Source organism: Haliotis asinina, chromosome 2 (genome assembly GCF_037392515.1).
Source record: "Haliotis asinina isolate JCU_RB_2024 chromosome 2, JCU_Hal_asi_v2, whole genome shotgun sequence".
In the NCBI taxonomy this organism is placed as follows: domain Eukaryota; kingdom Metazoa; phylum Mollusca; class Gastropoda; order Lepetellida; family Haliotidae; genus Haliotis; species Haliotis asinina.
This window is the reverse complement of record NC_090281.1, coordinates 29,324,950-29,348,536: the sequence shown is the minus strand read 5'-3', so window position 1 is coordinate 29,348,536 and position 23,587 is coordinate 29,324,950. Positions and strand designations below refer to the sequence as shown.

The following is a 23,587-nucleotide window of genomic DNA, read 5'->3' as shown; positions in this document are numbered from 1 at the left end:
TATCAGCACACCTAGGGAATGATACAAATGCAGCCGCGTTATGTCTTTTTTTCTACATATTTTCAGTCAGCCTCAAGCAAATTATCTTTTCTATGTTCCAGCCTCACGATCCCCATGTCTTTTGAATTTTTATCTTGATTTCTCCGCCTACAACGTAAAATCTGCAATGAATACATCAGAAACAAAATATTCCAGGAAACATTTTTATGTGAGAGTGGCAAAAGTCCGCTAGAATCAAACCTAGATGTTACAGTGCATATATTTGAAATTTTGAAACTACAATATTTGGTTAAATCTACCTTTCAGATCAAAAGGACATAATATTCATACATGATGCCCAGAGTTCAAACTATCTACTAACTGGTCATACTGGTCAATATACTGAGACAATGCCAGCTTGAATATCTGGACACAATATTGTTGAAAGACTAAAAGACTATAAACAGACCCCACAAATCTAAATGAAACAATCCAAATCTTTCACGAGAAGTCATCCAAAACTATACTGAACATATTTCATGATATTTTCTGAAGGCATACCATTATCCAAAAGATACCAAATCGTTTTTTTGTTTCCTGCAAATGTGTTTAGAAATATTATACCCCAATGTGCTGCGATGAGTAATATCTCGTGCACCACATTACCAACATAAGGGAAATTTTGGGTATGTTTTTGCTAAGGATTCCTCCAAAATAAGGTGGAAGCTTTTCAAACATGGGTCATCGAGATTATAGTTGGGACGAAAATAGTTCTTGACCCACCCTCGTTAAACGGAATCAGCATATAGTAACGTTATAAACGTCTTTGATCAGCTGCCCTGCGACGTGCTGGTGGTCGAGAGCCTTCAGCCAAAATAGTTATTACACACTGCAGTGTAGAACCATAGTTTCTAACAAATCAGTTCTGTGTTTATTACAGGAATAAATGCTGTATAATCAGTCGTGATAGTTCTTTTTCTAACAGCACTTTACAGACATTTCAGTTACTATTTTCTGTACAACTGATCTTGACATTTCAGGCAGCATGTGGGTTGTGATCTTCCTCTGTTGTCTACACCTAGTGGTATTGCAGGCAGTCCCCCATGAAGTTGCAGATCCTATTCCGTCTCCGGGTTTCAAACCCCGCGAAGGTATGCGACACACCAGGAGTTCCGGCAGTGAGGACGCTGATAAAATCCCCAATCATGTACCAGAGCCACTGCTCTTCCTCCAAAACGCCGAGGGTCCTCCTCCCAAACTCTCCATTGAGGACGTACGGGGCAGTCTTGGAAAGCCGACCAGACAACCGGACACTGTGGTCAAGCAGAATAAGCTCCCGAATCTGGACGGGTTGACCATGGAGCAGATCAAACAAAACGGACAAACGGTGGGAACAAGCCTCAGCCCAAAGACAGGAATCCACCCCAGGGAATGGACAAACACCAGGTCTCCACGGCTCTTCCGATGCCAACGGTCGGGAACAGGATGGCAAAGGATGAACATTAAGTGGTTACTCAAACAGGTAAAAAATATATGGGCAGAGAATGGTGTACCTGGTGTCTAAATAACAGTTTGGGTTGTACATCCACCAATGGGTTTTGCAAACTATGTATTTCAGCTTTAACAAGCTCGTAATGGAGGGTAATGGATACAGGCTAATCAGCTCTCTCAACGGAAGGAAACGCATAGATGTTTTTGAGAATACTAGACTCATGTAGCTGCGGCAATAACAATACGTATATACTATACCTTTTCAAAACGTCACATTTGCGTGATTGCAAACAGCTCCAGCGCCAGAGCGCGGCAGTTTGAACTTTCCCCATGTTTTAGAAGTGTTTGAAGAATTATTCGTCCAAAACATCACCAAGAAAACATGCAAAGCAAAATGCACGTCCTAATAAGCGGAAAAACATGCTTACTTGATCACTATGAAAAGGTAAACTTTGCGTATAATTTTGTCATTCATTTTCGTCTGGAAAATAGGAGATCCCGATGCCACAACTGAGTGCAACCAATGGAAACATCACCATTGGCTGAATCGAAGCTTGGATCGAGTTGCAGTCTGCATTTGCCCATATCTCGATTCTGGGATCATTTCCTTCAGCCCAATTCCGCCCAAGATCACCCGAAAAGCTGCCGCCCAAGAGTTAATACCCACGCCCAGAACTACATCCGCGCTGCTGACTTGCTTTGTCATCTTGCCACAACCGTGGTTCCCATGGTTGTACGACCAGGAATTGATTACGTGAAGTTGGGATTCGACCAAGAGGACAATTAGTCGCCATGGTTTGAGAGACTTCCGTCGGCGCATCACTTGCGCTGGTGTCGTAGTGTCCGGGACTCATCTGATGATGAATAATAATTTCTTCTTGTTCGGCGAGATGGACGACAATGTGTTTACCGTCGGCGAAATTAACCTACGAGCCCTAACTGCATTCGTTAGGTCAGCAGATTCAGTGCCTTTGTGTGAGATGCGATATCCAGCGCACTAAGGTCTGAGGTAGTGGTGGTTCACGACAATTCGACTGCAAATCAGTACTTTAGAGACACAGGGACTTAGAAACAGCGCTCGAAAGACATATGTGTATAGACCCTACCCTAGTACTATATAAAAGGAAAGGGATGTAAGGAAGAAACCACCCGCTCCTCGATCAAAGTTACATGTCTCCGCGTAAACTATTTTAAGGCCCCGTCAACGCCACCGGATCGAAAGCCAGGTGATTTCCTACAAAATGGCCTATAAATGGTCACAGTCGGATCATCATTTCAAAAGTTATACGCCACGAATCATCGAAAACAGCTACCTCCGCAATTTCACGCCAAAATCATGGATCGCCAAATAAGGCGAAAACTCACCTTTTAAATTAGTTTATTAATTCCAGTCACGTTTACAGCACCAGTGTTGGGCTGGATTCGATCGACTGCCGCATTCCGCGGGTCGGAAAACTTATTGCAACATCTACATGTCTTTTTCTCGACAGTAAGTAAGCAGTTTCACCAAAATAGCCGGCAATCCTACTCATTTGTCGGCCATAAATGACCTTGACATTCAAGTGAACTGATCAGATCCGCACAAACAGACTGGGGCATTGGCCATTCCCACTATATATTTTATTTCCAACCAATCGGTAGGGTCTGTACACCTATTTGTCTTTCGAACGCCGTTTCAAAGCGATACAATGGGTGAGTGAGTGGGTTTAGTTTTACGCCGCACTCAGCAATATTCCAGCTATATGGCGGCGGTCTGTAAATAATCGAGTCTGGACCAGACAATCCAGTGATCAACAGCATGAGCATCGATCTGCGCAATTGGGAACCGATGACATGTGTCAACCAAGTCAACAAGCCTGACCACCCGATCCCGTTAGTCGCCTCTTACGACAAGCATAGTCGTCTTTTATGGCAAGCATGGGTTGCTGAAGGTCTGTTCTACCCCGGGACCTTCACGGGTCAAAGCGATACAAGCCCCTGTGTTTAGAGACGTCCTTGTACGTCACATGCTTCCGATCATGGACAGACAGCAGGAGTTGTTCCAGGGAGACAACGCTACTACACGCACAACACTTCATACGGCCCGCTACCTTGCCAGTTATAACGTTAATGCCTTGCCACGCCCTTCCCGATCACCAGAACACCTATGAGATGAACGTAATCGACGTGTGCGTCAACGACAAAACACATGCTTCAGACACATTCCACAACTTGCCATCTCATTGCAAGAAGAGCGGGGAAGAATTCCGCAAGACTGACTTTATCGAATTAACCAGTCTAGGCCGAGACAGTGCCGAGCAGTCATTGTTGCCAATGGTGGCTTTACAAAGTCATGCATTTAACGTCATCTTCTGGGCTCAAGTAAACAGAAACACAAAAATAAAGTCCGCTGTTTTTAGTATCTTGCCACACATGTAAACAATAACACCTGATAATCTAGACTTCATGAAGACGCTGTGTACATTACGATTATGTGAGATACACACCTGAGGCCAAGTGTCTGAGACTTATAGTCAACTTCTCCCCGACAGAAAGAGCGTTGCGCATCGGGGTGTCATTCTTCGCTATAAGTGGAGCTACACGCACCAACAAGACACATGCGCGCGGCAGTGTCGCGAGATTAAAATATTTATGCAACTGTTGCAACGTGTGAACGGCTACATCATTCCTGTAATTTGTGGCATACAACGTGTTGAACGCGCCTTTAGCGACGTTTTGTTTACGTGACGTGTGATATTTCATCTTTTTACCATTGAAATTACACCAAGTACTTGCTCTTATGCTGACGCAAGGCATTATTCTTAAAATGACTCATGCGTTTCTAGTTTTGAAGAGTTTAGTCAATCAACAACAAAAACAATAAAACAATTCGCTTTGCGATTTGTGAACATTTTTGTCAAATCCAGACGTATATCCGAGCTCCACGTTATAATAATATCCTTCATCATGGTAGCGATAAAATCAATGAGGATGTTGATGATGATGAATGACTTCGTTCACAATGAAAAACGTTCTAACAACGAAGGCTATAACGAAGATGCAGGCCAAAAGGACGCTAATGGTGATGAATGTTAAATAGGATAACAATTACATGATTGTCAATTTTGACACGACAACGCCGACAACACCGGCATCTTAATGACGATAGCAATAAAAAAAGATGGAAAGACAATGATGAAAGTGAGAAGGCTTTACATCTTCAGCGTTATTATATTAGTTGGAGTGACTTTAAAGGTCACATGCAACCAAAAAATCAAACATAATTAAAACAAATTTATCACTTATTCATCACATATAATATACACTGCTGCTTTTAAAAAACAAAAAAACAAAATTATAAGCGTACAATCGCGATTCAAAAGTGCAATATCTTGTACTTGGGCTTACTTTCCTCGAAACGAAGCCCTCGGGAGACCGAACCCAGTCACAGCGGGTGGATGTGCACCCAAGTGTAACGACGGTTTCTGATTGGCTGTTTCATTTGCCGATATGCTGAGGGTGAAAGATGTATAGATGTTTAGATGTATAGCGAGTCACAAGAAAGTGAGATTCTTTATGGATAACAACTTCGTTTTGTGTACTTGATGTGTCGTTTCAGTATGGATTCATATACAGTTGGCAAACAAAATCATACACACTAAATGAAGTCGTTATCCATGAAGAATATATATAGATATGTTGGGTTTTGAAAATACATGTTCTCTGAATCTGCGTTCGATCCAATAAAAAATCATGACGGTTGAGATGGTAAACCACTGCGTGGCTGGAATCTGTCATTCGTCCAAGTACAAAGCAGGACTTGAAACTGACAAGAGTTTGCACCAGTTTCCGTCAGATCCAGTCATCCGAAAAAAGTGAATGTGGTTTGTTTGCAACCCACAGACAAGAAAACATGTCATGTGTATCACACCTGCCTAATTACATAATGTGGCATAGACGGGACTTGGGTGCACGTGTCATAAATCAACTTATTTTCTTTATGTCGTATAGTCTGATAGGTGTTAACTTCAAATTGCACGTGGTCAATGATTGCTGTGTACTTCATGTTGTCTTTAGCAGACAGGCAGGCAGACATATAGGTGTGAATAAACCAGACACTGAGCTTTCTCTGTGACTTGTGCTTACCACAAGTTTTTCTACGTATGGAGTAGATTATTTACTTGTTTGTGTACACAACCACGATTAGACTACTGCTCACGACCTCAGACGCTGGGCAAGCATACTGTTTCAAGCTCCGCGAACCTATTCACTGTGCATGCGTTACGGACGCAGCGCAGCACAGCACAGCTGTTGAAACCAGTTTTCCCCCCAGCGCAGAGGGGAATTTAGTGATACGTTTGAACTCCGATTTTGCGGGCTTTTTTTCATTGCGTTTTTTCAACTTTATAGGTTGAATTGGCATTTTTTATGATTTGTTTCGGTAAGTGCATACCGAAAGGTACCAGAATCTGCAAAGTTGTGTTTTACGTTGCATGTGACCTTTAAATATTTTTTCCTGTTTGTTTTCAGGTGAAAACACATCATCACCGTCACCACCACCGCCACCAACCAAATTTAGCGTAGGAAGTGGCTGAAGAGAAGATAATAACGTGTTTCCCTCTTAAGTGTGTCTTATTCCTTGATGACCATGTATTTTCAACCAACTCACCAAAATACTGTTGTGACGTGAACGAAAACTGTGTTTCTCAACACCTGGAATATTTTATACTGCTTTTCCATATAGTTGTTGCTCCATAAACCAAGAGACATCATCTCAAGTCAAGATACATGTATAAGAAATGCTCTGCTCTCCCCACCACCTCAAAAGAACCCCCCCCCCCCGAAAAAAAACAAAACAAAACAAAAAAACCAAAAAAAACAACAACACACACACACACACACACACACACACACACACACACACACACACACACACACACACACACAAAAGAAAAACAAAAACCCCAACAAGTTACAACAAGATATTGCACTCTTCTCTTCACCAAGCGTTTCAGTATCTGGAAAGTTAATATATTTCACAATTTGACCAATAAATATTTATTTGCAGCTTTTCAACCTTATACATTTTGTTATTATTACAGTAACGGAATAGGAACCTTTCTGGGTTAACGACGCCTTTTAGCAGTAACACCGCAGACTCCGTTCAAATATTCAAAGCACGGTTGATGGAACGATTATGCGATCCGCACTCAAGGTAGGGCACAGAACAGAACGCTCCCTTCTGAGAGTGCAAAACGATCTGCTCGTGACTAATGTCGCAATTGCACTGGTATGGACCTCTTGGCAGTATTCGACACAACAGACCATTCAATCTTGCTGTCATTGTTGGAAGACCGAGTTAGACTGGCTGGCCGTATTCAGATCATATCTTAGCAACCGATGTCAAACAGTTATCATTGAACAGTTAAAAAAGGAGCTACTTTTAGGGGTGCCGAAAGTTTTATAAGGGGGCTATACATTTGACACTGACGGCGACATAGTCAGAAAGACAACCTTGGATTTCACTTGCACACTCACGATTCTCAGATCTATATGGGAATAGAACTGAAGGTAGCTGGTTCCGTTACAGCTCCCCGTGACTCCATAACTGCATGAGTCAACGAGATAAAGACCTGGATGACATCTCACTTCCTACAACTTACTGGTGAGAAGTCAGAGCTTCTCACTTTTGGATCGAAGTCTGTACTGTCATCATTCCAATACCAGCCACTAAAAGTAGGTGCAAGTGATATCAGGCCGAGTGCTTGTGCTAAAAACCTTGGGGTTATTTTCGAGTCCTCTCTGGCTCTTGAGCGTCACCCTGATGCTGCTTGTAGGACTTCCTACTTTCACATAGGACACTCGTCCATGCTTTTGTCACGATTAGACTATTGTAGTAGTCACCTTTACGGTGTTCCAATCTCTCCATCTGCTGGCTGCAGTTGACATCAGTGCCTTGATCTCACTTTACCCTGGAAGAGCACTGAGCACTGAAACCCAACTCCTCGAGAGTGCTAGAAATCCTACTGACAAGAAAATAGAATTTTGGATGACAGAGCTTGGACCGTGTCTATGGAATGACTTGCCACCAAATTTTCAGACCTTGGAGACCTTTAAATATTAAAGCGTGTCTTCAAAACCTTTAAACAGTGCCTGTGCCTTAGCGCCCCTGAGCAAAGTTGTTGGAAAAGGCGCTATACAAATGCTAACTTTGTTGTCATTGTTATTTATTATCATCAGGTTTTGTCGAAAAGGCGAGCGTATCCTTCCGCAAAGCCCTCGCAGAGTTTATTTAAATAACTACCTTATTTAGTACGATTAGCCCATACATAACACACGCGTAGACTGAGGCAGTCTACAGCTGGTGGCGTCCATGGCAGAATCTGTGGTTCCGCAGAAGTAATTCTGGATACTTTGTCACAGAAATGAATGCGTCACAAAGAATCCAGCGTTTCCTCCTTGACATGATCATGCAACGAAGCTATATGGTTTTCTTAATTGAAGAACATGGCTTAATCACTGAAAATGACATCGTGCGTCACCTCCTTTAACGCTAGGCTTTTCCCATCTCAAATAACCTAAATTGACTTGGATGAGGTTCACAAACTTTTGAACTCAACAACTATTTGGATTTACATTTTAATGCTCTATTATGTGTGAATCTATTAAGCGGTCATTTTGGATTTGGGGGAATGAATGTGAATCATGTTGTAATGTGTTTAACGTAAATCCTTGACCCAAAAAATCTAGTTTCAACGCTGAAATCATTCAAGTATGTCTGCCGAGGATATAGATATAATTGATTTTACGCGGCCATTTTGAATTCATGTGATTTAACAAATTAACCACAAAAGGGTTCCTTTAGTACTTTTGGTATGGTACACTAGGGACTGATGACAACATGTTTGTTCCGAATTGAGTGCTAAATATGTCTGGAATTCCTGGGCTATTAAGAATACCTACAAAGAACAAAGGTGGTAACATTCTGTTTCAGCCTGAAATGATGTTACTCTATTTTGACCTCATCCAGGAATGGGTCAGCTTAACATTAAACTCCGTGCTTGAATCGCTCTAGGCGCTTATAAAATGAAAGGAAACCACGTGCTTGTTTCCCGCCAGTGTTGTCGCCTTTACAACCGCAGTTCTGATGATAACTAAATATGAAACTTAGTTTCACGGTAAATAGCGAACACTATAGAAAATGATTTAGACCCGGAGCAGAGCTCTATGCATATCACAGTTTCACTCACTCAGTGACTGACCGCACTCACAGCACGCTGACTGACACATCAACACCATCATCATCATCGACAGCCCCAACTTCATCCAAATCATGACCATTAATCAGCACATTTTTATGAACATGTGGCATTTTTGAAGATAAGAAGAACAATATTGACTTTATTGATAACAGCTTCTTTTGATGGGGATTCTGGTTAAAAGCATCGTCACTGCAAGCACAAAGAGCACATATAAAGCTTTCGACAAGCACATGGATGAATAACTTCACTGAATACCTTAGTTTAAAATTACAAATACACACCGACGGGCTTTAACTGGTCTAACCAGTTTGTCATTGAAGATCTATCTAAATGTAATACTTTTTATAAGGCCATCCACATATTTTATGTTTCTCATATCCAGCCTGAGGCTGAAGAGGGGCGTGCGAAAAAGAAAAAAAACCAATGCCATCTTCTTTCGAGGTGGTGATAGAAACTGAACCTGCTACAGTTCCTAGCAACTTTTATAATGTGAACATACTTTTTCCCTCACTAGACACTTCATATATCAATAAATTTAAGGAAACTATACGAAATCCTGAGAGCATCCTGACTCTTCAAGTTATGCTACAAACAGAGTCTCTTTAAATGTCACATTGGATCACAATACAACAGCAAAGTCAACTCTTCAAAACTGCTACTATGGATATTTTTGGGGAGATTTGTCGCTTTTTGAAGTCACAAACACAACACAAGCTGACACGATAGAAGATAACGGGGAAAACGGTATGAAAAATCATTATTTTGTCACGGCATTTCCTTCGACAGAACACGAGACAGTGAATATATTTGGTGTCACAGCATCTATAATCATGAAAACTCACTTCATAAATTCCGGTGGCAATTTTTCAATTATTGTCGCATTCACCTCAGTGTAAAAAGAGTCGGAGATACACGGCCAACCAACGGACCCTTATCCCTTGGAAAGCCCTTTTCGAAAATTGTAATTATTACAAATCCCTGACAATTGAAGAAATTCCGTTTAGAATGTAACATTTAGGAATAAATATAAAGAGTGTGTTTTGATCAACAGTTCCACACACATTTCATTTCATTTTTAAATTCTGACACTATGTTTCTAATGCATATTTAATGCACCATACACCTATTACCCGATTAGGAGGTTGCAGTATAAATACCAGTCATCATAGTTTGAAATAAAAGATTTAGCCCATCAACCACCGGGGCGAGTCATTATATGAGTCTATTTCTTGCAAAGTAATCCTTACTGTTACACCATCTAACCTCTGTACACATGTAGTCATTCACAGAGATTTCTCTCAACAACCCCCCAGATTTGTCTGCAAGTGTTTAGTAACCCACACAGCTTCCATCGCGCATAAGGCATGCTCTGCCAGTTTTTAAGGTTGGACCGTCCGGATCAGCGCTCCCAGCGGACCTGGTAAGGCTTTTACATGTTTGAGAGACTTTGAGATATATTACTGGGTATTTTTTAAATTGACTTTTAAAACACATTTTTCGTTTGACCGGGCTGAAATTATTAGTGCTGTGGGTGGCATTTTGTAAAATAATAATAAAAAATTACTCCTTCGTGAGAAGCACAGAAAAAATACGGACGGCCTCACAGAAGTTATAAAACGTGTTCAGAATCTGTGTCACTGTGCTGCTCTAGTAACCACGATCTGCAAAAATAAACAAAAGCATAAATACAAGCTAAAGAGATAAGTCGTGCACCTACTGTGTTGAATTGTTGCGCGTCGGTTATGTGGGATACAGGTAGGTGTTCGTTTTTAACAGTTTTGTCATTCTAAATACATCACATTTGTTTCGATTTATTGGCAGCTGTTTTCCCTTGAGTTTAAGAATGGATACAAAGAACACATGTGGCTGCAATTTTGTTTAAGGCAGCATTGAAGTATGTTACTCCATTTTGATCTGATTAATGTTTTGGTAGGTTTAGGTACCTTTCATAATTTATGGTTAGGTGGGTAAAGCCCATGTAGAGGCCTGTACAATATGAATGACACCTACCCCTAACATTTATGTACAAAGTACCCGTGAAGGGTAGAATAGACCTTCAGTAACCCATGCTTGTCATAAAAGGCGACTCAGCTTGTCGTAAGAGGCGACTAACGGGATCGGGTGGTCAGGCTCGCTGACTTGGTTGACACATGTCAGCGGTTCCCAATTGCCCAGATCGATGCTCATGTTGTTGATCACTGGATTGTCTGGTCCAGATTCGATTATTTACAGACCGCCGCCATATAGCTGGAATATTGCTGAGTGCGGCGTAAAACTAAACTCACTCACTCACTCATGTACAAAGTAAGTGGTACCCGTATGTCATCGTGTAACACCACCAAAAGCAATGTGACACCACTCCCGTTATACAATCATATCATGTTTCAGCTTCAAGAATAATTAGAAAAATAGAGAGAAAGATAGACAGAACGATCGCTAGAAAGATGGATAGATAGATAGATATAAAATTAGATAGATATAAAATTAAATAATAAGAAAAATAGATAGACAGAAAGATAGACAGAACGATAGACAGACAGACAGATGGATAGATAGTTAGAGAGAGAGATAGAGAGAGAGAGAGAGATGGATAGAGCAGCAAATTTTCCATGTGAATTGGAAGGTATTTGTTTCTCAATAACGTGTATTTTAGGATGGATGTCTCCAAACAGACGAAAAAAGACTCTTTGATGTCATTAAAACGCCAATGCCATGTGTCATCTGTGCGCATACTTATGTATAACATCAAGTGAATTTTTTAGTCCAACTAGTTGGACTTGATATAGACAAATAGCCCGCTAACGACACCCCTGTGTTTTACCCCATGGTAAACATATGTCATGCCCTGAGTCAACGATACTGTAAAGTCAGTCGTTCATATATAAAGTGAAGTGCCAAGCTCAAAGGACAAGACCCTGACCTACTCCATGTTTTACCTCAAATACTTTAGAAATACAGTCACCAGTGCTAAGACATGGCTTCGTTGATGTGTACATAGTATATATAAGTCGCCACAGTTTACCTCGAAATTAATTCAATATCATCTAGACAGTTCTGAGCCCCACGAACATTCGAAGTGTCAAAGATGAGCACAATTGCAATGAGGCGCCATTGAAGAATATGCATGGTTGTTAAGGTCATGAACAGATATGTTCGTAGTACCAAGCTTTTGGAGGAATCCATTCACAACAAAAGACATTATCAGACCACAAGTCATCATGGTGATTATTAACAATGTTTCTCTTGTTTCTTTTGTTGCGATTCTTGTTGTATATTAATCACCTCAGGTTACCTCGAATGTGTAAAGCTTATAGAAAAGTCCATTTAACCAAACTCTGTCAAACGCTTGCCCATGATCAAGGAAGGCACAATAAACTGGTGAAATCCCTTCAGTATCGTAGGGAATACTTTCAGTTAGAGTAAGTGCTGCCGCTTCCGCCCCACACTCTTCCTAAAGCCAAACTGGTGTTGGGTAGGGGAATTCGTTTTCAGTTTTCGTCCATGCTCGAATTCTTTGGTGTAGTTCTTTTTTCTCAAAAGGTTTTGAGACAGTATCTGTAAGAGTGATGCCTATGTAACTGCATGGACCAGGCTTGCTGAACTGGTAAACATTACTAAAACTTAATGCATTTGGTACATTCTCAAACGATACAATGAAATTAAATAATGATACAATATGGTCAATAACAAACCGACCAGCATATTTTACATGCTCGTTTGAAATACCATCAGGACCTGAGATTTGTTGTTTTTAAGACGTTTTACGGTATCAAGTACCTCATCGGTAATATATGGGAAGAGAATGACTGAATCACTGTCGTTGTTTACAGGGTTACATGCAGCATCTTTTGCAAACTTATGAACGTGTTCTGTAAATCCACTATCAATGCATTCTAAATCCCAAGGTAGAAACAAGTCACTGATGTACCTAGCAAAGAGATTACACACCACTTCCTGCGTGTTATAGGAGTCATCGTCATACGTTGGAGACTGGGTTTGCTCTCTTTAACGTTTTAACCTAAAGTACACGTGGTTATAGAAATTGATAAATTTCGCCAGTTCTTTTCATTTCTGTGACATTGCTCACCTGAAATGTGATTTCTTCGAAATGCACGTTTATCTTGTATGTATTCAATAAAATATTTGTCACATGGGTTGTGGCTTTTGAAATATTATAATTTTACGCATATACGCATGTAAGCATGAGGTTGTCGAATTTCAAACTTCCTCCAGTATGGCTTTAATTATGCTTGAGATATGAAAGTAGGAATTGCAAGGATAGTTGCAGTATGTACACATTCTACGATATAGCTGTTGTGATACGTGATGTATGCGACAGGAGAGAAAATGGGAACCATCAAACTGCACGTTTCTAAAGTAATTCTAATTTTCGGTTTCATACTGATATAACATAAAACCAGTACAGTATGCTTTCCGCCAGTTTGGACGTGATAACGTACATTATCAGCGTCCGAAATATACTAAGTCAGGACTGTGATCAGACACAGAATATTGGACACTTGTATATACGTAATGCCTCCAACTATATGTTCATGGTCTATGAACACATAGTGTGTCATACTTCAGACAGCACCACATTTACTCCTAAGTGTGTATGTACAGCTGCTATCTAGTGGCACGACTGAAATAATATAATGAGCTGTGAAAGCGCGAGCTGGAGATCTCGACCTACCTTTTAAGGAATTACGTACACAGATATTGACTTTAAAATCATCGAGTGTGATAGTGGTACCAAGTTGAGAGCGTTCGCCATACACGTCTAGCATATCATACATGACATCATAGTACACACTATCAAGACGTATGATGACAGTTAACGGACGCCATGAATGTACAGGAGTGTATCGTTTCTGATTAATTTAGCACCAATGATATCGTTGTTTACATCTCTATCGACAATACCGACACTCAAAACGTAATCGTTCTCACAAAAGAAACACCGCCTTCTCTTTGTTATCAGATGTGTCCTACTTGGAATTTAGAAAACACCTTTAGGTCATTGTCTAGAGTCTCAAGGACACGACGTCGAGATAGGTCTGGACTGTGTTCACTGCTATCTAGCTTGACTTCAGTGTCAGCAAGACAGTTCCGAACTTCACGAACATTCCAAGTGGCAAAGCGAAGTACCACTGCAATAAAGCAACAGTAAAGAATATGCCTGATTGTTATGGTCATGGTTAGGCCATGAACGGTTGTAACTGTTGAAGCTTTGGTGGTCGACGGCGTTCAGCTAGAACATTTATTACCTCCTGCAGTATAGAACAACAACCAAAATATTTGAATCAAGTCTGTATTATTAAAGGAATAAATGCTGTCTAATGGTTCGTAAGAATTTTTGCTTCTAAACCGAAAGTTAACTGATATTCAAATTGTCACTGGGGTGTTGGTTTCAGTTATGTACTGGCCAAATATACTTTTCTCTTGACATTTCAGACAACATGCTGGTAGTGATTTTCCTCTGTTTTCTACATGTAGTGGTATTGGGGGCAGCACCCCCAACTTCGGGTCTTAGAACTGAGGCCGAGTTCAAGCCTCCCCAAGGAATTCGACATTCCAGGAGTTCCGGCAGTGAGGGCGTTGTTAATCCCCCCAACCATGCCCTAGGGTCTCTACACTTCTCTAAGAACGCCGAGAGTGTTCACCAGATCAGCATTAAGAACATATGGGACAGTCTTGGAAAGCTAACCAGACAATCGGACACTGTGGTCAAGCAGAATAAGCTCCCGAATCTGGACAGGCTGATCACAGAGAGGATCAAACATAAGTACAGGCCAAGCAGGAACAAGCCTCAGCCCGAACGGAGGAATCCATCTCCGGTCGGGAAGAGACTGACAAAGTGGATATTCAAAAAGGTAAAAACAGTTTAACGGCAGAAAATGGGTACCGGTAGTATGAAGTGGTGTAATTGTAGGACTAGCATCTTAATGATAGCTTAGGTTGTACATACGCCAGATCCTGAAGCAAACCATACATTTCAACTGTTAACACAACTTTGCTGGAGGATAATGGATGCAGTGCAATATATTTAATAGATATACAGAAATAACAATAACATTAATGATCTCATGATCATGGTGGCCATGATGTCAATGTGGATGTTGACGATGACGATGACGATGAATGACTTCGATCACAGTGAAAAAAATTCTAATGATGTCAACGACAACGATAGTTATAACGACGATGTAAGACAAAACAAGATGGCAATGGTGATGTATGGGGATAACAATTATATGATTATCGGTCTTGACGTGCTAACGCTGACAACGACGTCGTTAGTAGGCCAGGAGCATTAGACACAAATAGTAGGTAACATTGGAAACAATAGGAGAAAGCTGCATTTTTTTCAGGAAAGCTTCAGAACATCATTGTCATGTGTAAAATACAAAGTTCTGCAAATTCTACCTTGTGGCATTTTCAAGATGGCCGCCAATTTCAAGATATTTTGTCAATAATTATGTCATGTGACATATCAAATGAAAGAGATCATCTCAGAAGGAATCTAAATATATTGATATCATGCATTTTGGCAATTTCAAAACAGCTGCCAATCTCAAGATGGCCGCCAAAACCATTAAAATGATTATACACACATATGGCAATGATGTTCTGAGGCTTTCTACTATTTTTTTCTAATGTTATGTCTAATGCTCCTGGCCTATAGTATCTTAATGCCGACAATAGGAACTAAATATGACGAAAAGACGATGAAAAGAAGAAGTTTTTTCCCTTAAGCCTTGTTATCTTGGTTCGACTATACAATATTCGGCGTTTGTTTTCAGGTGATACAATAAGACCATCGCCACCGTCACCGCCAGCAGCAGTAGCAGTAGCAACAACAACAACATCATCATCTTCAACAACCAAATTCAGCGTACGAAGTTGCAATGTACAACAGAGAAGAGAACAAACAAGTTGCCTTCTTAGGCGTTTTATATTCCTTGGTGACCATGTATTTTCAACCAATCCATCTAAATACTTCTGTACTGTGAGCCAAAACTGTGTTTCTTATCATTTGGAACATTTTGAAAGGCCTTTCTTTATAGATGTTCTTTCATAATCCCATGGTATGATTAATTAGGTTCCTTGTCCATCTTATTTCATATATCTCTTCATCTCCTGTATCTTTTGAGAAAATATCTCATACAAAGTGTCAGTAGTTCCAGCGATACTTGATGAAAATCCACAAGAGACTTGCACGTGTAGGGTAAAAGCTGCAAACGCTGAGTCATAGAATTGTTTGAAAGAAGCGGGAGTAAAAACGTGAAGGAATTTAAAGAACAGTTACACAAAATCAGTTGCACTTTTTTTAGTTTGAGCAAGTAAGGGTATAGGTAGTCGGTATTGCTGTGAGACAAAGGAAAAAAACCCAAACAATTACAAGCAACAACAACAACAACAGCCAAAAACAATAAAATAAAAAAAACAAAATAAAAAACTAAAAAAACAAACAAACCAAAAACAACAACAGCCCAGGGTATTCTGCCGCACCGGTGACATCCATCATAAATACACACAATGGTTAATCAACACTAACAAGCCAGTCAAACCGAAACATACCTAACCTTGGAGATCTCGACTTGCTTCATTCATGACTATAGCATTACAGGCTGAACGGAAGGGAACATCTACTGAGAGAAACAAATAAAGGAACACAGGAAAATCATAGTGTCACGTTGATGTTTTCCAGTTTTCATCACCAGCTTTGAATACCGTAGTGGAATAAAATCTGAGTTTAACAAGACCAAGTCAAAGTCAAGAAAACCATACCAGGGGGCGATGAAGAGGAGACAGGTTGCACCTAAGAAGAAAACGAGTTTGAGTTGAAAAAAGTTGTGTAGACCCGTGAAGGTCCAGGTTAGAATACTGACCAGTGAGGCATGTTTGTCGTAAGAGGCGACTTACGGGATCTTGTGGTCAAGTTCGTTGACTTGGTTGACACATGTCATCCATCGGTTCCCCAGTTGATGTTCATGCTGTTGATCACAGGATTGCCTGGTCCAGACTCGATTATTTAATTACAGTGCGTCGTCATGTAGCTGGAGTATTGCTGAGTGCGTTGGTAGAAATACACTAACTCACTCAATTGTGTAGGCGTGTGTTTTATTCCAAAACATCATACATTCATTACTTGTCTAGGTATATAAACCTATTACATTCATTCATCCTTCACCACTATTCATCTAAATATGTTGAATACCCGTTACACTTATAGCAGATAACACGTACGCACCAAATATAGTTTCAGCAAGGTGAAACCCATGACCTGTCTGATTTAACTACCTTCAAAATGAAAAATGTGCTATACACCAACTCATTGGGTAAGCAAACTCGTGTATCACAAAAAACCCTCGAAGTTAATGCTGCGTCGTCGGCTATTTAAACAAGTGGAATGGCTGTCTCTGTTATCTAGGGGTGGTGTTTACATATAGCGTTGCTAGCGAAGATGAGATTGCACATTCCGCACTGGCAAACCGTGACGAAACCCAGTCTGTTGCTATGTCTGTGGGCTATTTAAGTAGTTTCGACACGCACATACACACACAAAGACATAGGTAGCAGACAACTGGAGAAGGTAAAAGTCTGGCTGGTCAGTGACTGCGTCCGCTTTTAATCTGAAACAGGGTCAAGGCCTTCTAGACTATTTCATGTTTTTTTTATTTTTTATTTTTTTGTTTAATGAAGGGTTTAACACAAGAAGGAACTGGGGCTTTAAAACAAACATTAACCCTTCTGATCTGTGGCATCATGCATTCATAAGCATATTAATGAGTTATAGTGCATATTAATCACGAATCAGCCTAATGAACCAAAAGCAAGTCCTGCTCTCGCCCTATATGCGAGTAAAACAGGAACGTGACGTATTCAGCATGACTTCCTATCTGCGACTTTGGTGACATAGACTGGACTCCAGTAACTGGTTGCACAATACCATTGGTCACAACATAGACAATACTTAATATTGTGTGTGTGTGTGTGTGTGTGTGTGTGTGTGTGTGTGTGTGTGTGTGTGTGTGTGTGTGTGTGTGTGACAAAACTATGGTGACTTCTTCCATCGCTTCTGTCCTTAACATAACTCCTAGATTCCACCGCTCGTAGAATCAAAATACATTTAGTTTGAGTTGACCTAAGTTTCATACTGTTTGCACCGCAGAGATCGAAGCGATTCGATTGCCCACAAGAGAACGATGCTTGGGACGTAATCCTCTTATCCCAGTCGTCTTACAGCTGTAATATTGTCACAGGCGGCCTAAAACTACACTCACTCACTCTTACACCGTGCCGCAGTTAAAAAGCCTTATCTAGGTAAGAAGTAGCTAGACTAATATTACAACTTGTGAATGGCATATAAAGTTATTGGTCGCTTCGAATTCTGTGTAAACGAAGTTTATTGTAATTGCAAGTCACATTTATTCTCAAGTCAAGCCACATTGACCCAACTGAACATAATTCACTCAGGCCGCAAACTGCAACGCAACATGCACATGATTAATATTTACTTTTATGGAACATAAAAGGTATATACAAACGGCATGATAGATGCAGTGTACATCGAGCATATTACATATAAATTATTGAAGTTATATTAAAATAAGGTTATGATTATTTTGCAAAAAAGAGATTGAAAGTTTTCTGAAAGGCCAACGTATTGGCGTTAATAGAATAGGATTATATACATGTTGGATCTCTTTCGAATTCAGTTTGAGACATAAAAACAAATAACATAATATCATTTAGGTTTCACATAATACATTTGTAATAAGATTTGTCGCCATCTACCTAGCTACTTTGGAAGAAAATGATGGGAAGTTCGAAATTGTAACAAGTCTTTGTAAAGCAGGGCAGTTTTAGATTCGTAACCTGTAGAAGAGTCCAGACTTGGTTCATTTGGGGGTACAGCGTTAAAGAAGCGGAACTATGAGGGTTCGGAAAACTGTGAAACATGGTTGAAGAAGGGTTTACCCAGAGAGGATAAAGTCACTTGTAACTCATAACCAATTAAAATGTAAATTCAAGGGTTACCATTTGATTTTTCTGATTGTGTTTCAACGAATACTTTTGATGTGTGTATCAACATATCCCCAACTTCTTGTTGCACATGAGTAGGTGTTTGTCTGGTTCTTGCAAGATACGTGTTGATATACACCGCTCAAAGTTTGCTGGAGATTATGTTTCGAAAATGACGAAAACGTAGACAGCGTCATCTAGGAAATGATACAAATGGAGCCGTTCTATTTTACTACGTATTTTCTGTCCTATTAGATGAAGTAATCATAAGGACATAACTGATTCATACGTGATGCCGAGCGATCAAACTAAATACCGAATGGTCACACATGTGTCAGCTTCCAATATATTGAAAGACTGTTTTATTAAATATCTGGACACGATTTTTTTAGAAACTAAAATGGGAGTGTCCTTAAAAACAGACCCCCTCTAAATCTAAATAAAGCAGTCATAATCTTGTAGTCGTCCAGTACTATACTGAACATATTTATATGACATTATCTGAAGGCATACCATTATCCAAGAGATAGCAAATGGCAGCTCTTTTTCTTTTGTGCACATCTGTTTAGAAACAGTTTCCCCAGAATGTTGTGATGATTCATATCTTGTTAACAACTTTATCCACATGTGTAAAATCATGAATATGGTTTTGCTATTGGTTCCTTCAAAATAAAATAGAAGGTTTTGATGCACTGGACTTACAGAATAAATCGGTCTGACTAGTTTTTGACCGACCTTTGTAAACCGGAATCGGCATATGGTAACGTTGTAAATATCTTTGCATCATGAATGTTTGGATCAGCTGTCGAGTGACGTGCAGGTGGCCGATAATGTTCAGCTTGAATATCTATTACTTACAGTAGTGCAGAACAACAATCATAGCATACAAATTGCTTTTGCCTTATTACAGGAATATCTGCTGTCGAATTACTCATGATCACTTTTGGTTTAAAATGTTAATAGACATTGGAGTTGCTATTTCCTACACGGCTGATGATGAAGATGGGGCTGATGGTGAGGATTGAAGTGACGTTTATGTTGAGCTCACTATAGTCAGACATTTCTATACCTCTGCCTGTATTTGGTTGGTTGCCCATTGTACATCGTGTATGCTTATTCGTTTCAACGGAGTACGTAGCTACATTATAAATACAACTTAGAAAAGAATCTTCTCTTGGTCAATACTTTGAAAAAAGAGACCAACAGTTTTTGCGTGAGTTTACTTTTACGCCGCATTCAGCAATATTCCAGCTATAATGTGGCGGTCCGTAAACAATCGAGTATGAGCATGAGCATCTTTGGGAACCGATGACATGTGTCAACCACGTCAGGGAGCCTGACCACCCGATCCCGTTAGTCGCCTTTTGTGGCAAGCATGGGTTGCTGAAGATCTGATCTATCCCTGATATTTTCCTAAGCATGCAGGTAACTGTGAAAAGGACACTTTACTCAAATGAAAAATGTCATACGTTTACTTTCTATGGAAGTCGGAAGACTAACAACCCACTCTTGGCAAGACTTTAGAACCTTACCCATGCCCTCGAACGGCACAATAAAATTCTGTCATGAAGAATCTCGACATTAATGAAATCCCGACCTGCCGTACTGAGTGCCTTATATAAACGATTGAAGTGAACATGTAAATGTAGACTTGATTCATTCATGACTACAGCATTACAGGTTGGGCGAGTGGGAACATATACTGAAAGAAACAAATAAAGGAACTCAAGAAAATTCCAGTTTCCCTTTGATTTTTTCAATTATCATAACCACGTTTGAATAGCTCTGTGGGTGGAAATCCCTGAAATAAATAAAGGGGCACCCCCGCGTAGTGGTGTTCCCCTATTTATTTCCTTCAGCATATGATGGAACAGGGATTGTGAGACAGACGACGCCATGTTCAATGTTTCCTATCGTCTCTATCATCAGCTGAAACTCAAAGCCCTCATCAGTGAGCAGAAAATAGAAAGTAGTGTCGTAGCGTTTTTAACAAAGCATGTATTTTTACATCATGCACTGTAACCAAGCACTGTAACCAAAAACAAAAGTAGAACAATATCCAATTCCTACTGCATCTGGTTGCAAAATACTCGGATTTCAGTAGAGACAACACTTGGGTTGACCGTCACGGTGTGGAGGGGAGGGAGCATGAAGGTTGGGAGCTAGTGTAGGGTGATGTTTATGTTGGGCTCACCATAGGAAGACATTCTACATTTCTGCCTGTATTTGACTGGTTGTACATCGTGTATGTTTCGCTTGTTTGTTTCATGTGAGTATAAATCGGATTTTCATTTTAAGCATTTGAAAACTGACGCGATATATTAACTGCCTAAGATATTTATGCTTCTAAAAGCACATCCATCCAGTAATGAAAACTGACCACATTTCTTTAACATCTACCGATGCTGTTTTTTAACACGATGAATGCTGAATGTGTGCTCGGATATTTTCAAGTAGTTATATTTGGTGAGGAACTGGGATTGATGTATTCGGCTTCCTGTGCAAGAAAATAGGCAGGCTAAGTTATTCGGTATTTGTGTTTTGTTGTAGTTCAAAGGCCAGATTGCACACATCTGCAGTGGAATGGCTGTTGGATCATTTTATTAACAGGATTATTTTTAAAACATAGAAGGTTACTACAGAGGTCTGAGGGAAAACATTTGGTGTAATCTGTGTACTGTATGTACTTTCAGACGTTCGTGGTATTCCTACAGGCTGCATGTAGTTTTCTATCTATAGAGAGTGATCTATAGCCTGTTTTTATATTGTATTGTCTGAATAGTGATATCAGTTTTAACTTTTCACGCTAGTTTTATTTTTTATTGTGATAAAATGATGTGATTCAGGATTTCAGTCCAGAATGTGAAGAAAAAATTCAGATTCGGGATTCAATTCCCAAATCTGAAAAAAAAATATTCAGATTCGGGATTCGAATCCCGAATCCCAAATCCCGAATCCGTTTCTAACTTCATGTTGCTGTTCTTATGTAAGGATAGCAGTCAAACATAGCAAGTTACATATCAAGTTATTGAAGCTATTGTTTAAGTAAGGCCATAGTTATTTTACAAAAAATGACAGTTACTTAACGGTCCTAACTTATCGGTGTCCTATTCTATTGGTGTCGCCATCTACCTCTCTGGTTTGAAAGAAAATGATTGGAAGTTCGAATTGTAACAAGTTATTGTAATGCAGAGCGATTTTAGATTCATAATCCGCAGAAGGGTTGCTTTATTTAGGGGTATTACATTAAAGAAGGACAACATGAAGGTTCGGGGAGCTGTGAGAAATGGCTGAAGATGGGTTTACCCGGAGAGGATCAAGGCACTTGTAACTCAAACCAATTGAAATTCAAGGGTTACCATTTGGTTTTTCTGATTGTGTGTCAATGTATCCCTAGAATCTTGCTTTATATGAATAGGTTTTTGTATGGTTAAGGCAAGATTTACGTGTTGATATGTACCTCTCAAAGTTTGCTAACGGTTATGTTTGGAGAATGTAAAAAAAGCCATAAACAAATCATATGGAAATACAGCCGTACACAGTAGTGAGGTAATCCCAGGTAACTTCAGGATGAGAGATTTAGGCATTTGGTTATGGGCTTGAAGTGAAAGAGTTACTGGCGAACCTGTGTTTGGATGTATGGTGACTGAACATCATTATCAGCAACTATCACTATCATTTAAATAACTGATTAAATCCATGCCAAGTTAGCAGCAACGACCGCTTCCCAATCGGCATTGGAACCGCAATCTTAGATTCGTAGGCAACGTAGCTCTGCAACATGGCCACCGCGCCGAAGTAGGTGGTGGGGTTAAATTATCTACTCAGAGTTACTGTCGTTGATCGTAACGATTCAGTTATTGTTATGTAGCTTCATTAAATGATCATCTACATTGTAATTAACCATCGGTGACGGAATATATGTTACAGAAAACAGTTCACCTCGGTTTTGGTAGACAATGTAAAACCATCGGGGTCGGGAAATCAGCAATAGATTAATCACAAACTTCAGGAAACACTTTCTTTGTTTGAACTGAAAGACTAAACTGGGAGTGTCCTTTAAAACAGAGCCCCTCTAGATCTAAATCAAGTCATAATCTTTGACGGGAAATCAACCAATACAACAGTGAACATTATCTGAAGGCGTACCATTATCCTATAGGCACCAAATTACAGACTGTTTTTAATTTCTACAAATCTGTTTAGAAATATTTTCCCTAATGTCTTGTGATGGCTAATATATGGATCGTGAACCACTTGACCCACATGTAAAATTATGGATATGGTTTTGCTAATGGTTCCTTCAAATTCAAGTGGAAGGTTTTGAAGCACTGGACATCGAGAAAATATCAGGCCGACTACTTTTTGACTAACACTCGAAACACGAAATCGTTATAGGGTAATGGTTTGAACGTCTTTGTATAATGAACGTTTGGATCAACTGTCCAGTGACGTGCAGGTTGTCGATAGCGTTCAGGCTGAATATTTTTACTTACAGCAGTGTAGAACAACAATCATAGCATATGAATCGATTCTGCGCTATTACAGGAATAGCTGGTGTCGAATTACTCCCGATCAGTTTTATTGAAAGTGTTAACAGGTATTGGAATTTCTATTTCCTACACGACTGATCTTGACATTTCAGGTAACATGCTTGGATCAGCCAAGTGCAGGTTTTCAACGGTCAGCTGGAATATATTCTTTTACTTACACGTACTGCAGTGTTAAACAGCTAATTAACCAGATGAACCGGTTCTGTGTTTATTATAGGAACAATTGCTATCTAATTATTCGGGAATTTTGTGCTTAGGAACTGAAAGTTAGCCAACACTTAAACTGCTTGTGAA

At 39.9% G+C, this 23,587-nt stretch overlaps 1 protein-coding gene across 2 annotated transcripts; it reads left to right on the top strand.

The window, feature by feature from the left end:
* The first annotated feature begins 10,403 nt into the window (after positions 1-10,403).
* On the top strand, positions 10,404-15,724 carry LOC137272437 (uncharacterized). Of its 2 annotated transcripts, none has more exons than XM_067804816.1 (3): positions 10,404-10,466; positions 14,166-14,584; positions 15,515-15,724. In XM_067804816.1, the coding sequence occupies exons 1-3, from the start codon at positions 10,454-10,456 to the stop codon at positions 15,524-15,526; spliced, it is 444 nt and encodes a 147-aa protein (XP_067660917.1). In that variant the 5' UTR covers positions 10,404-10,453; the 3' UTR covers positions 15,527-15,724. The 2 variants fall into 2 exon arrangements, with proteins under 2 accessions (XP_067660917.1, XP_067660918.1); XM_067804817.1 differs by having other exon boundaries at positions 10,412-10,466; positions 14,208-14,584.
* The last annotated feature ends 7,863 nt before the right edge of the window (positions 15,725-23,587 follow it).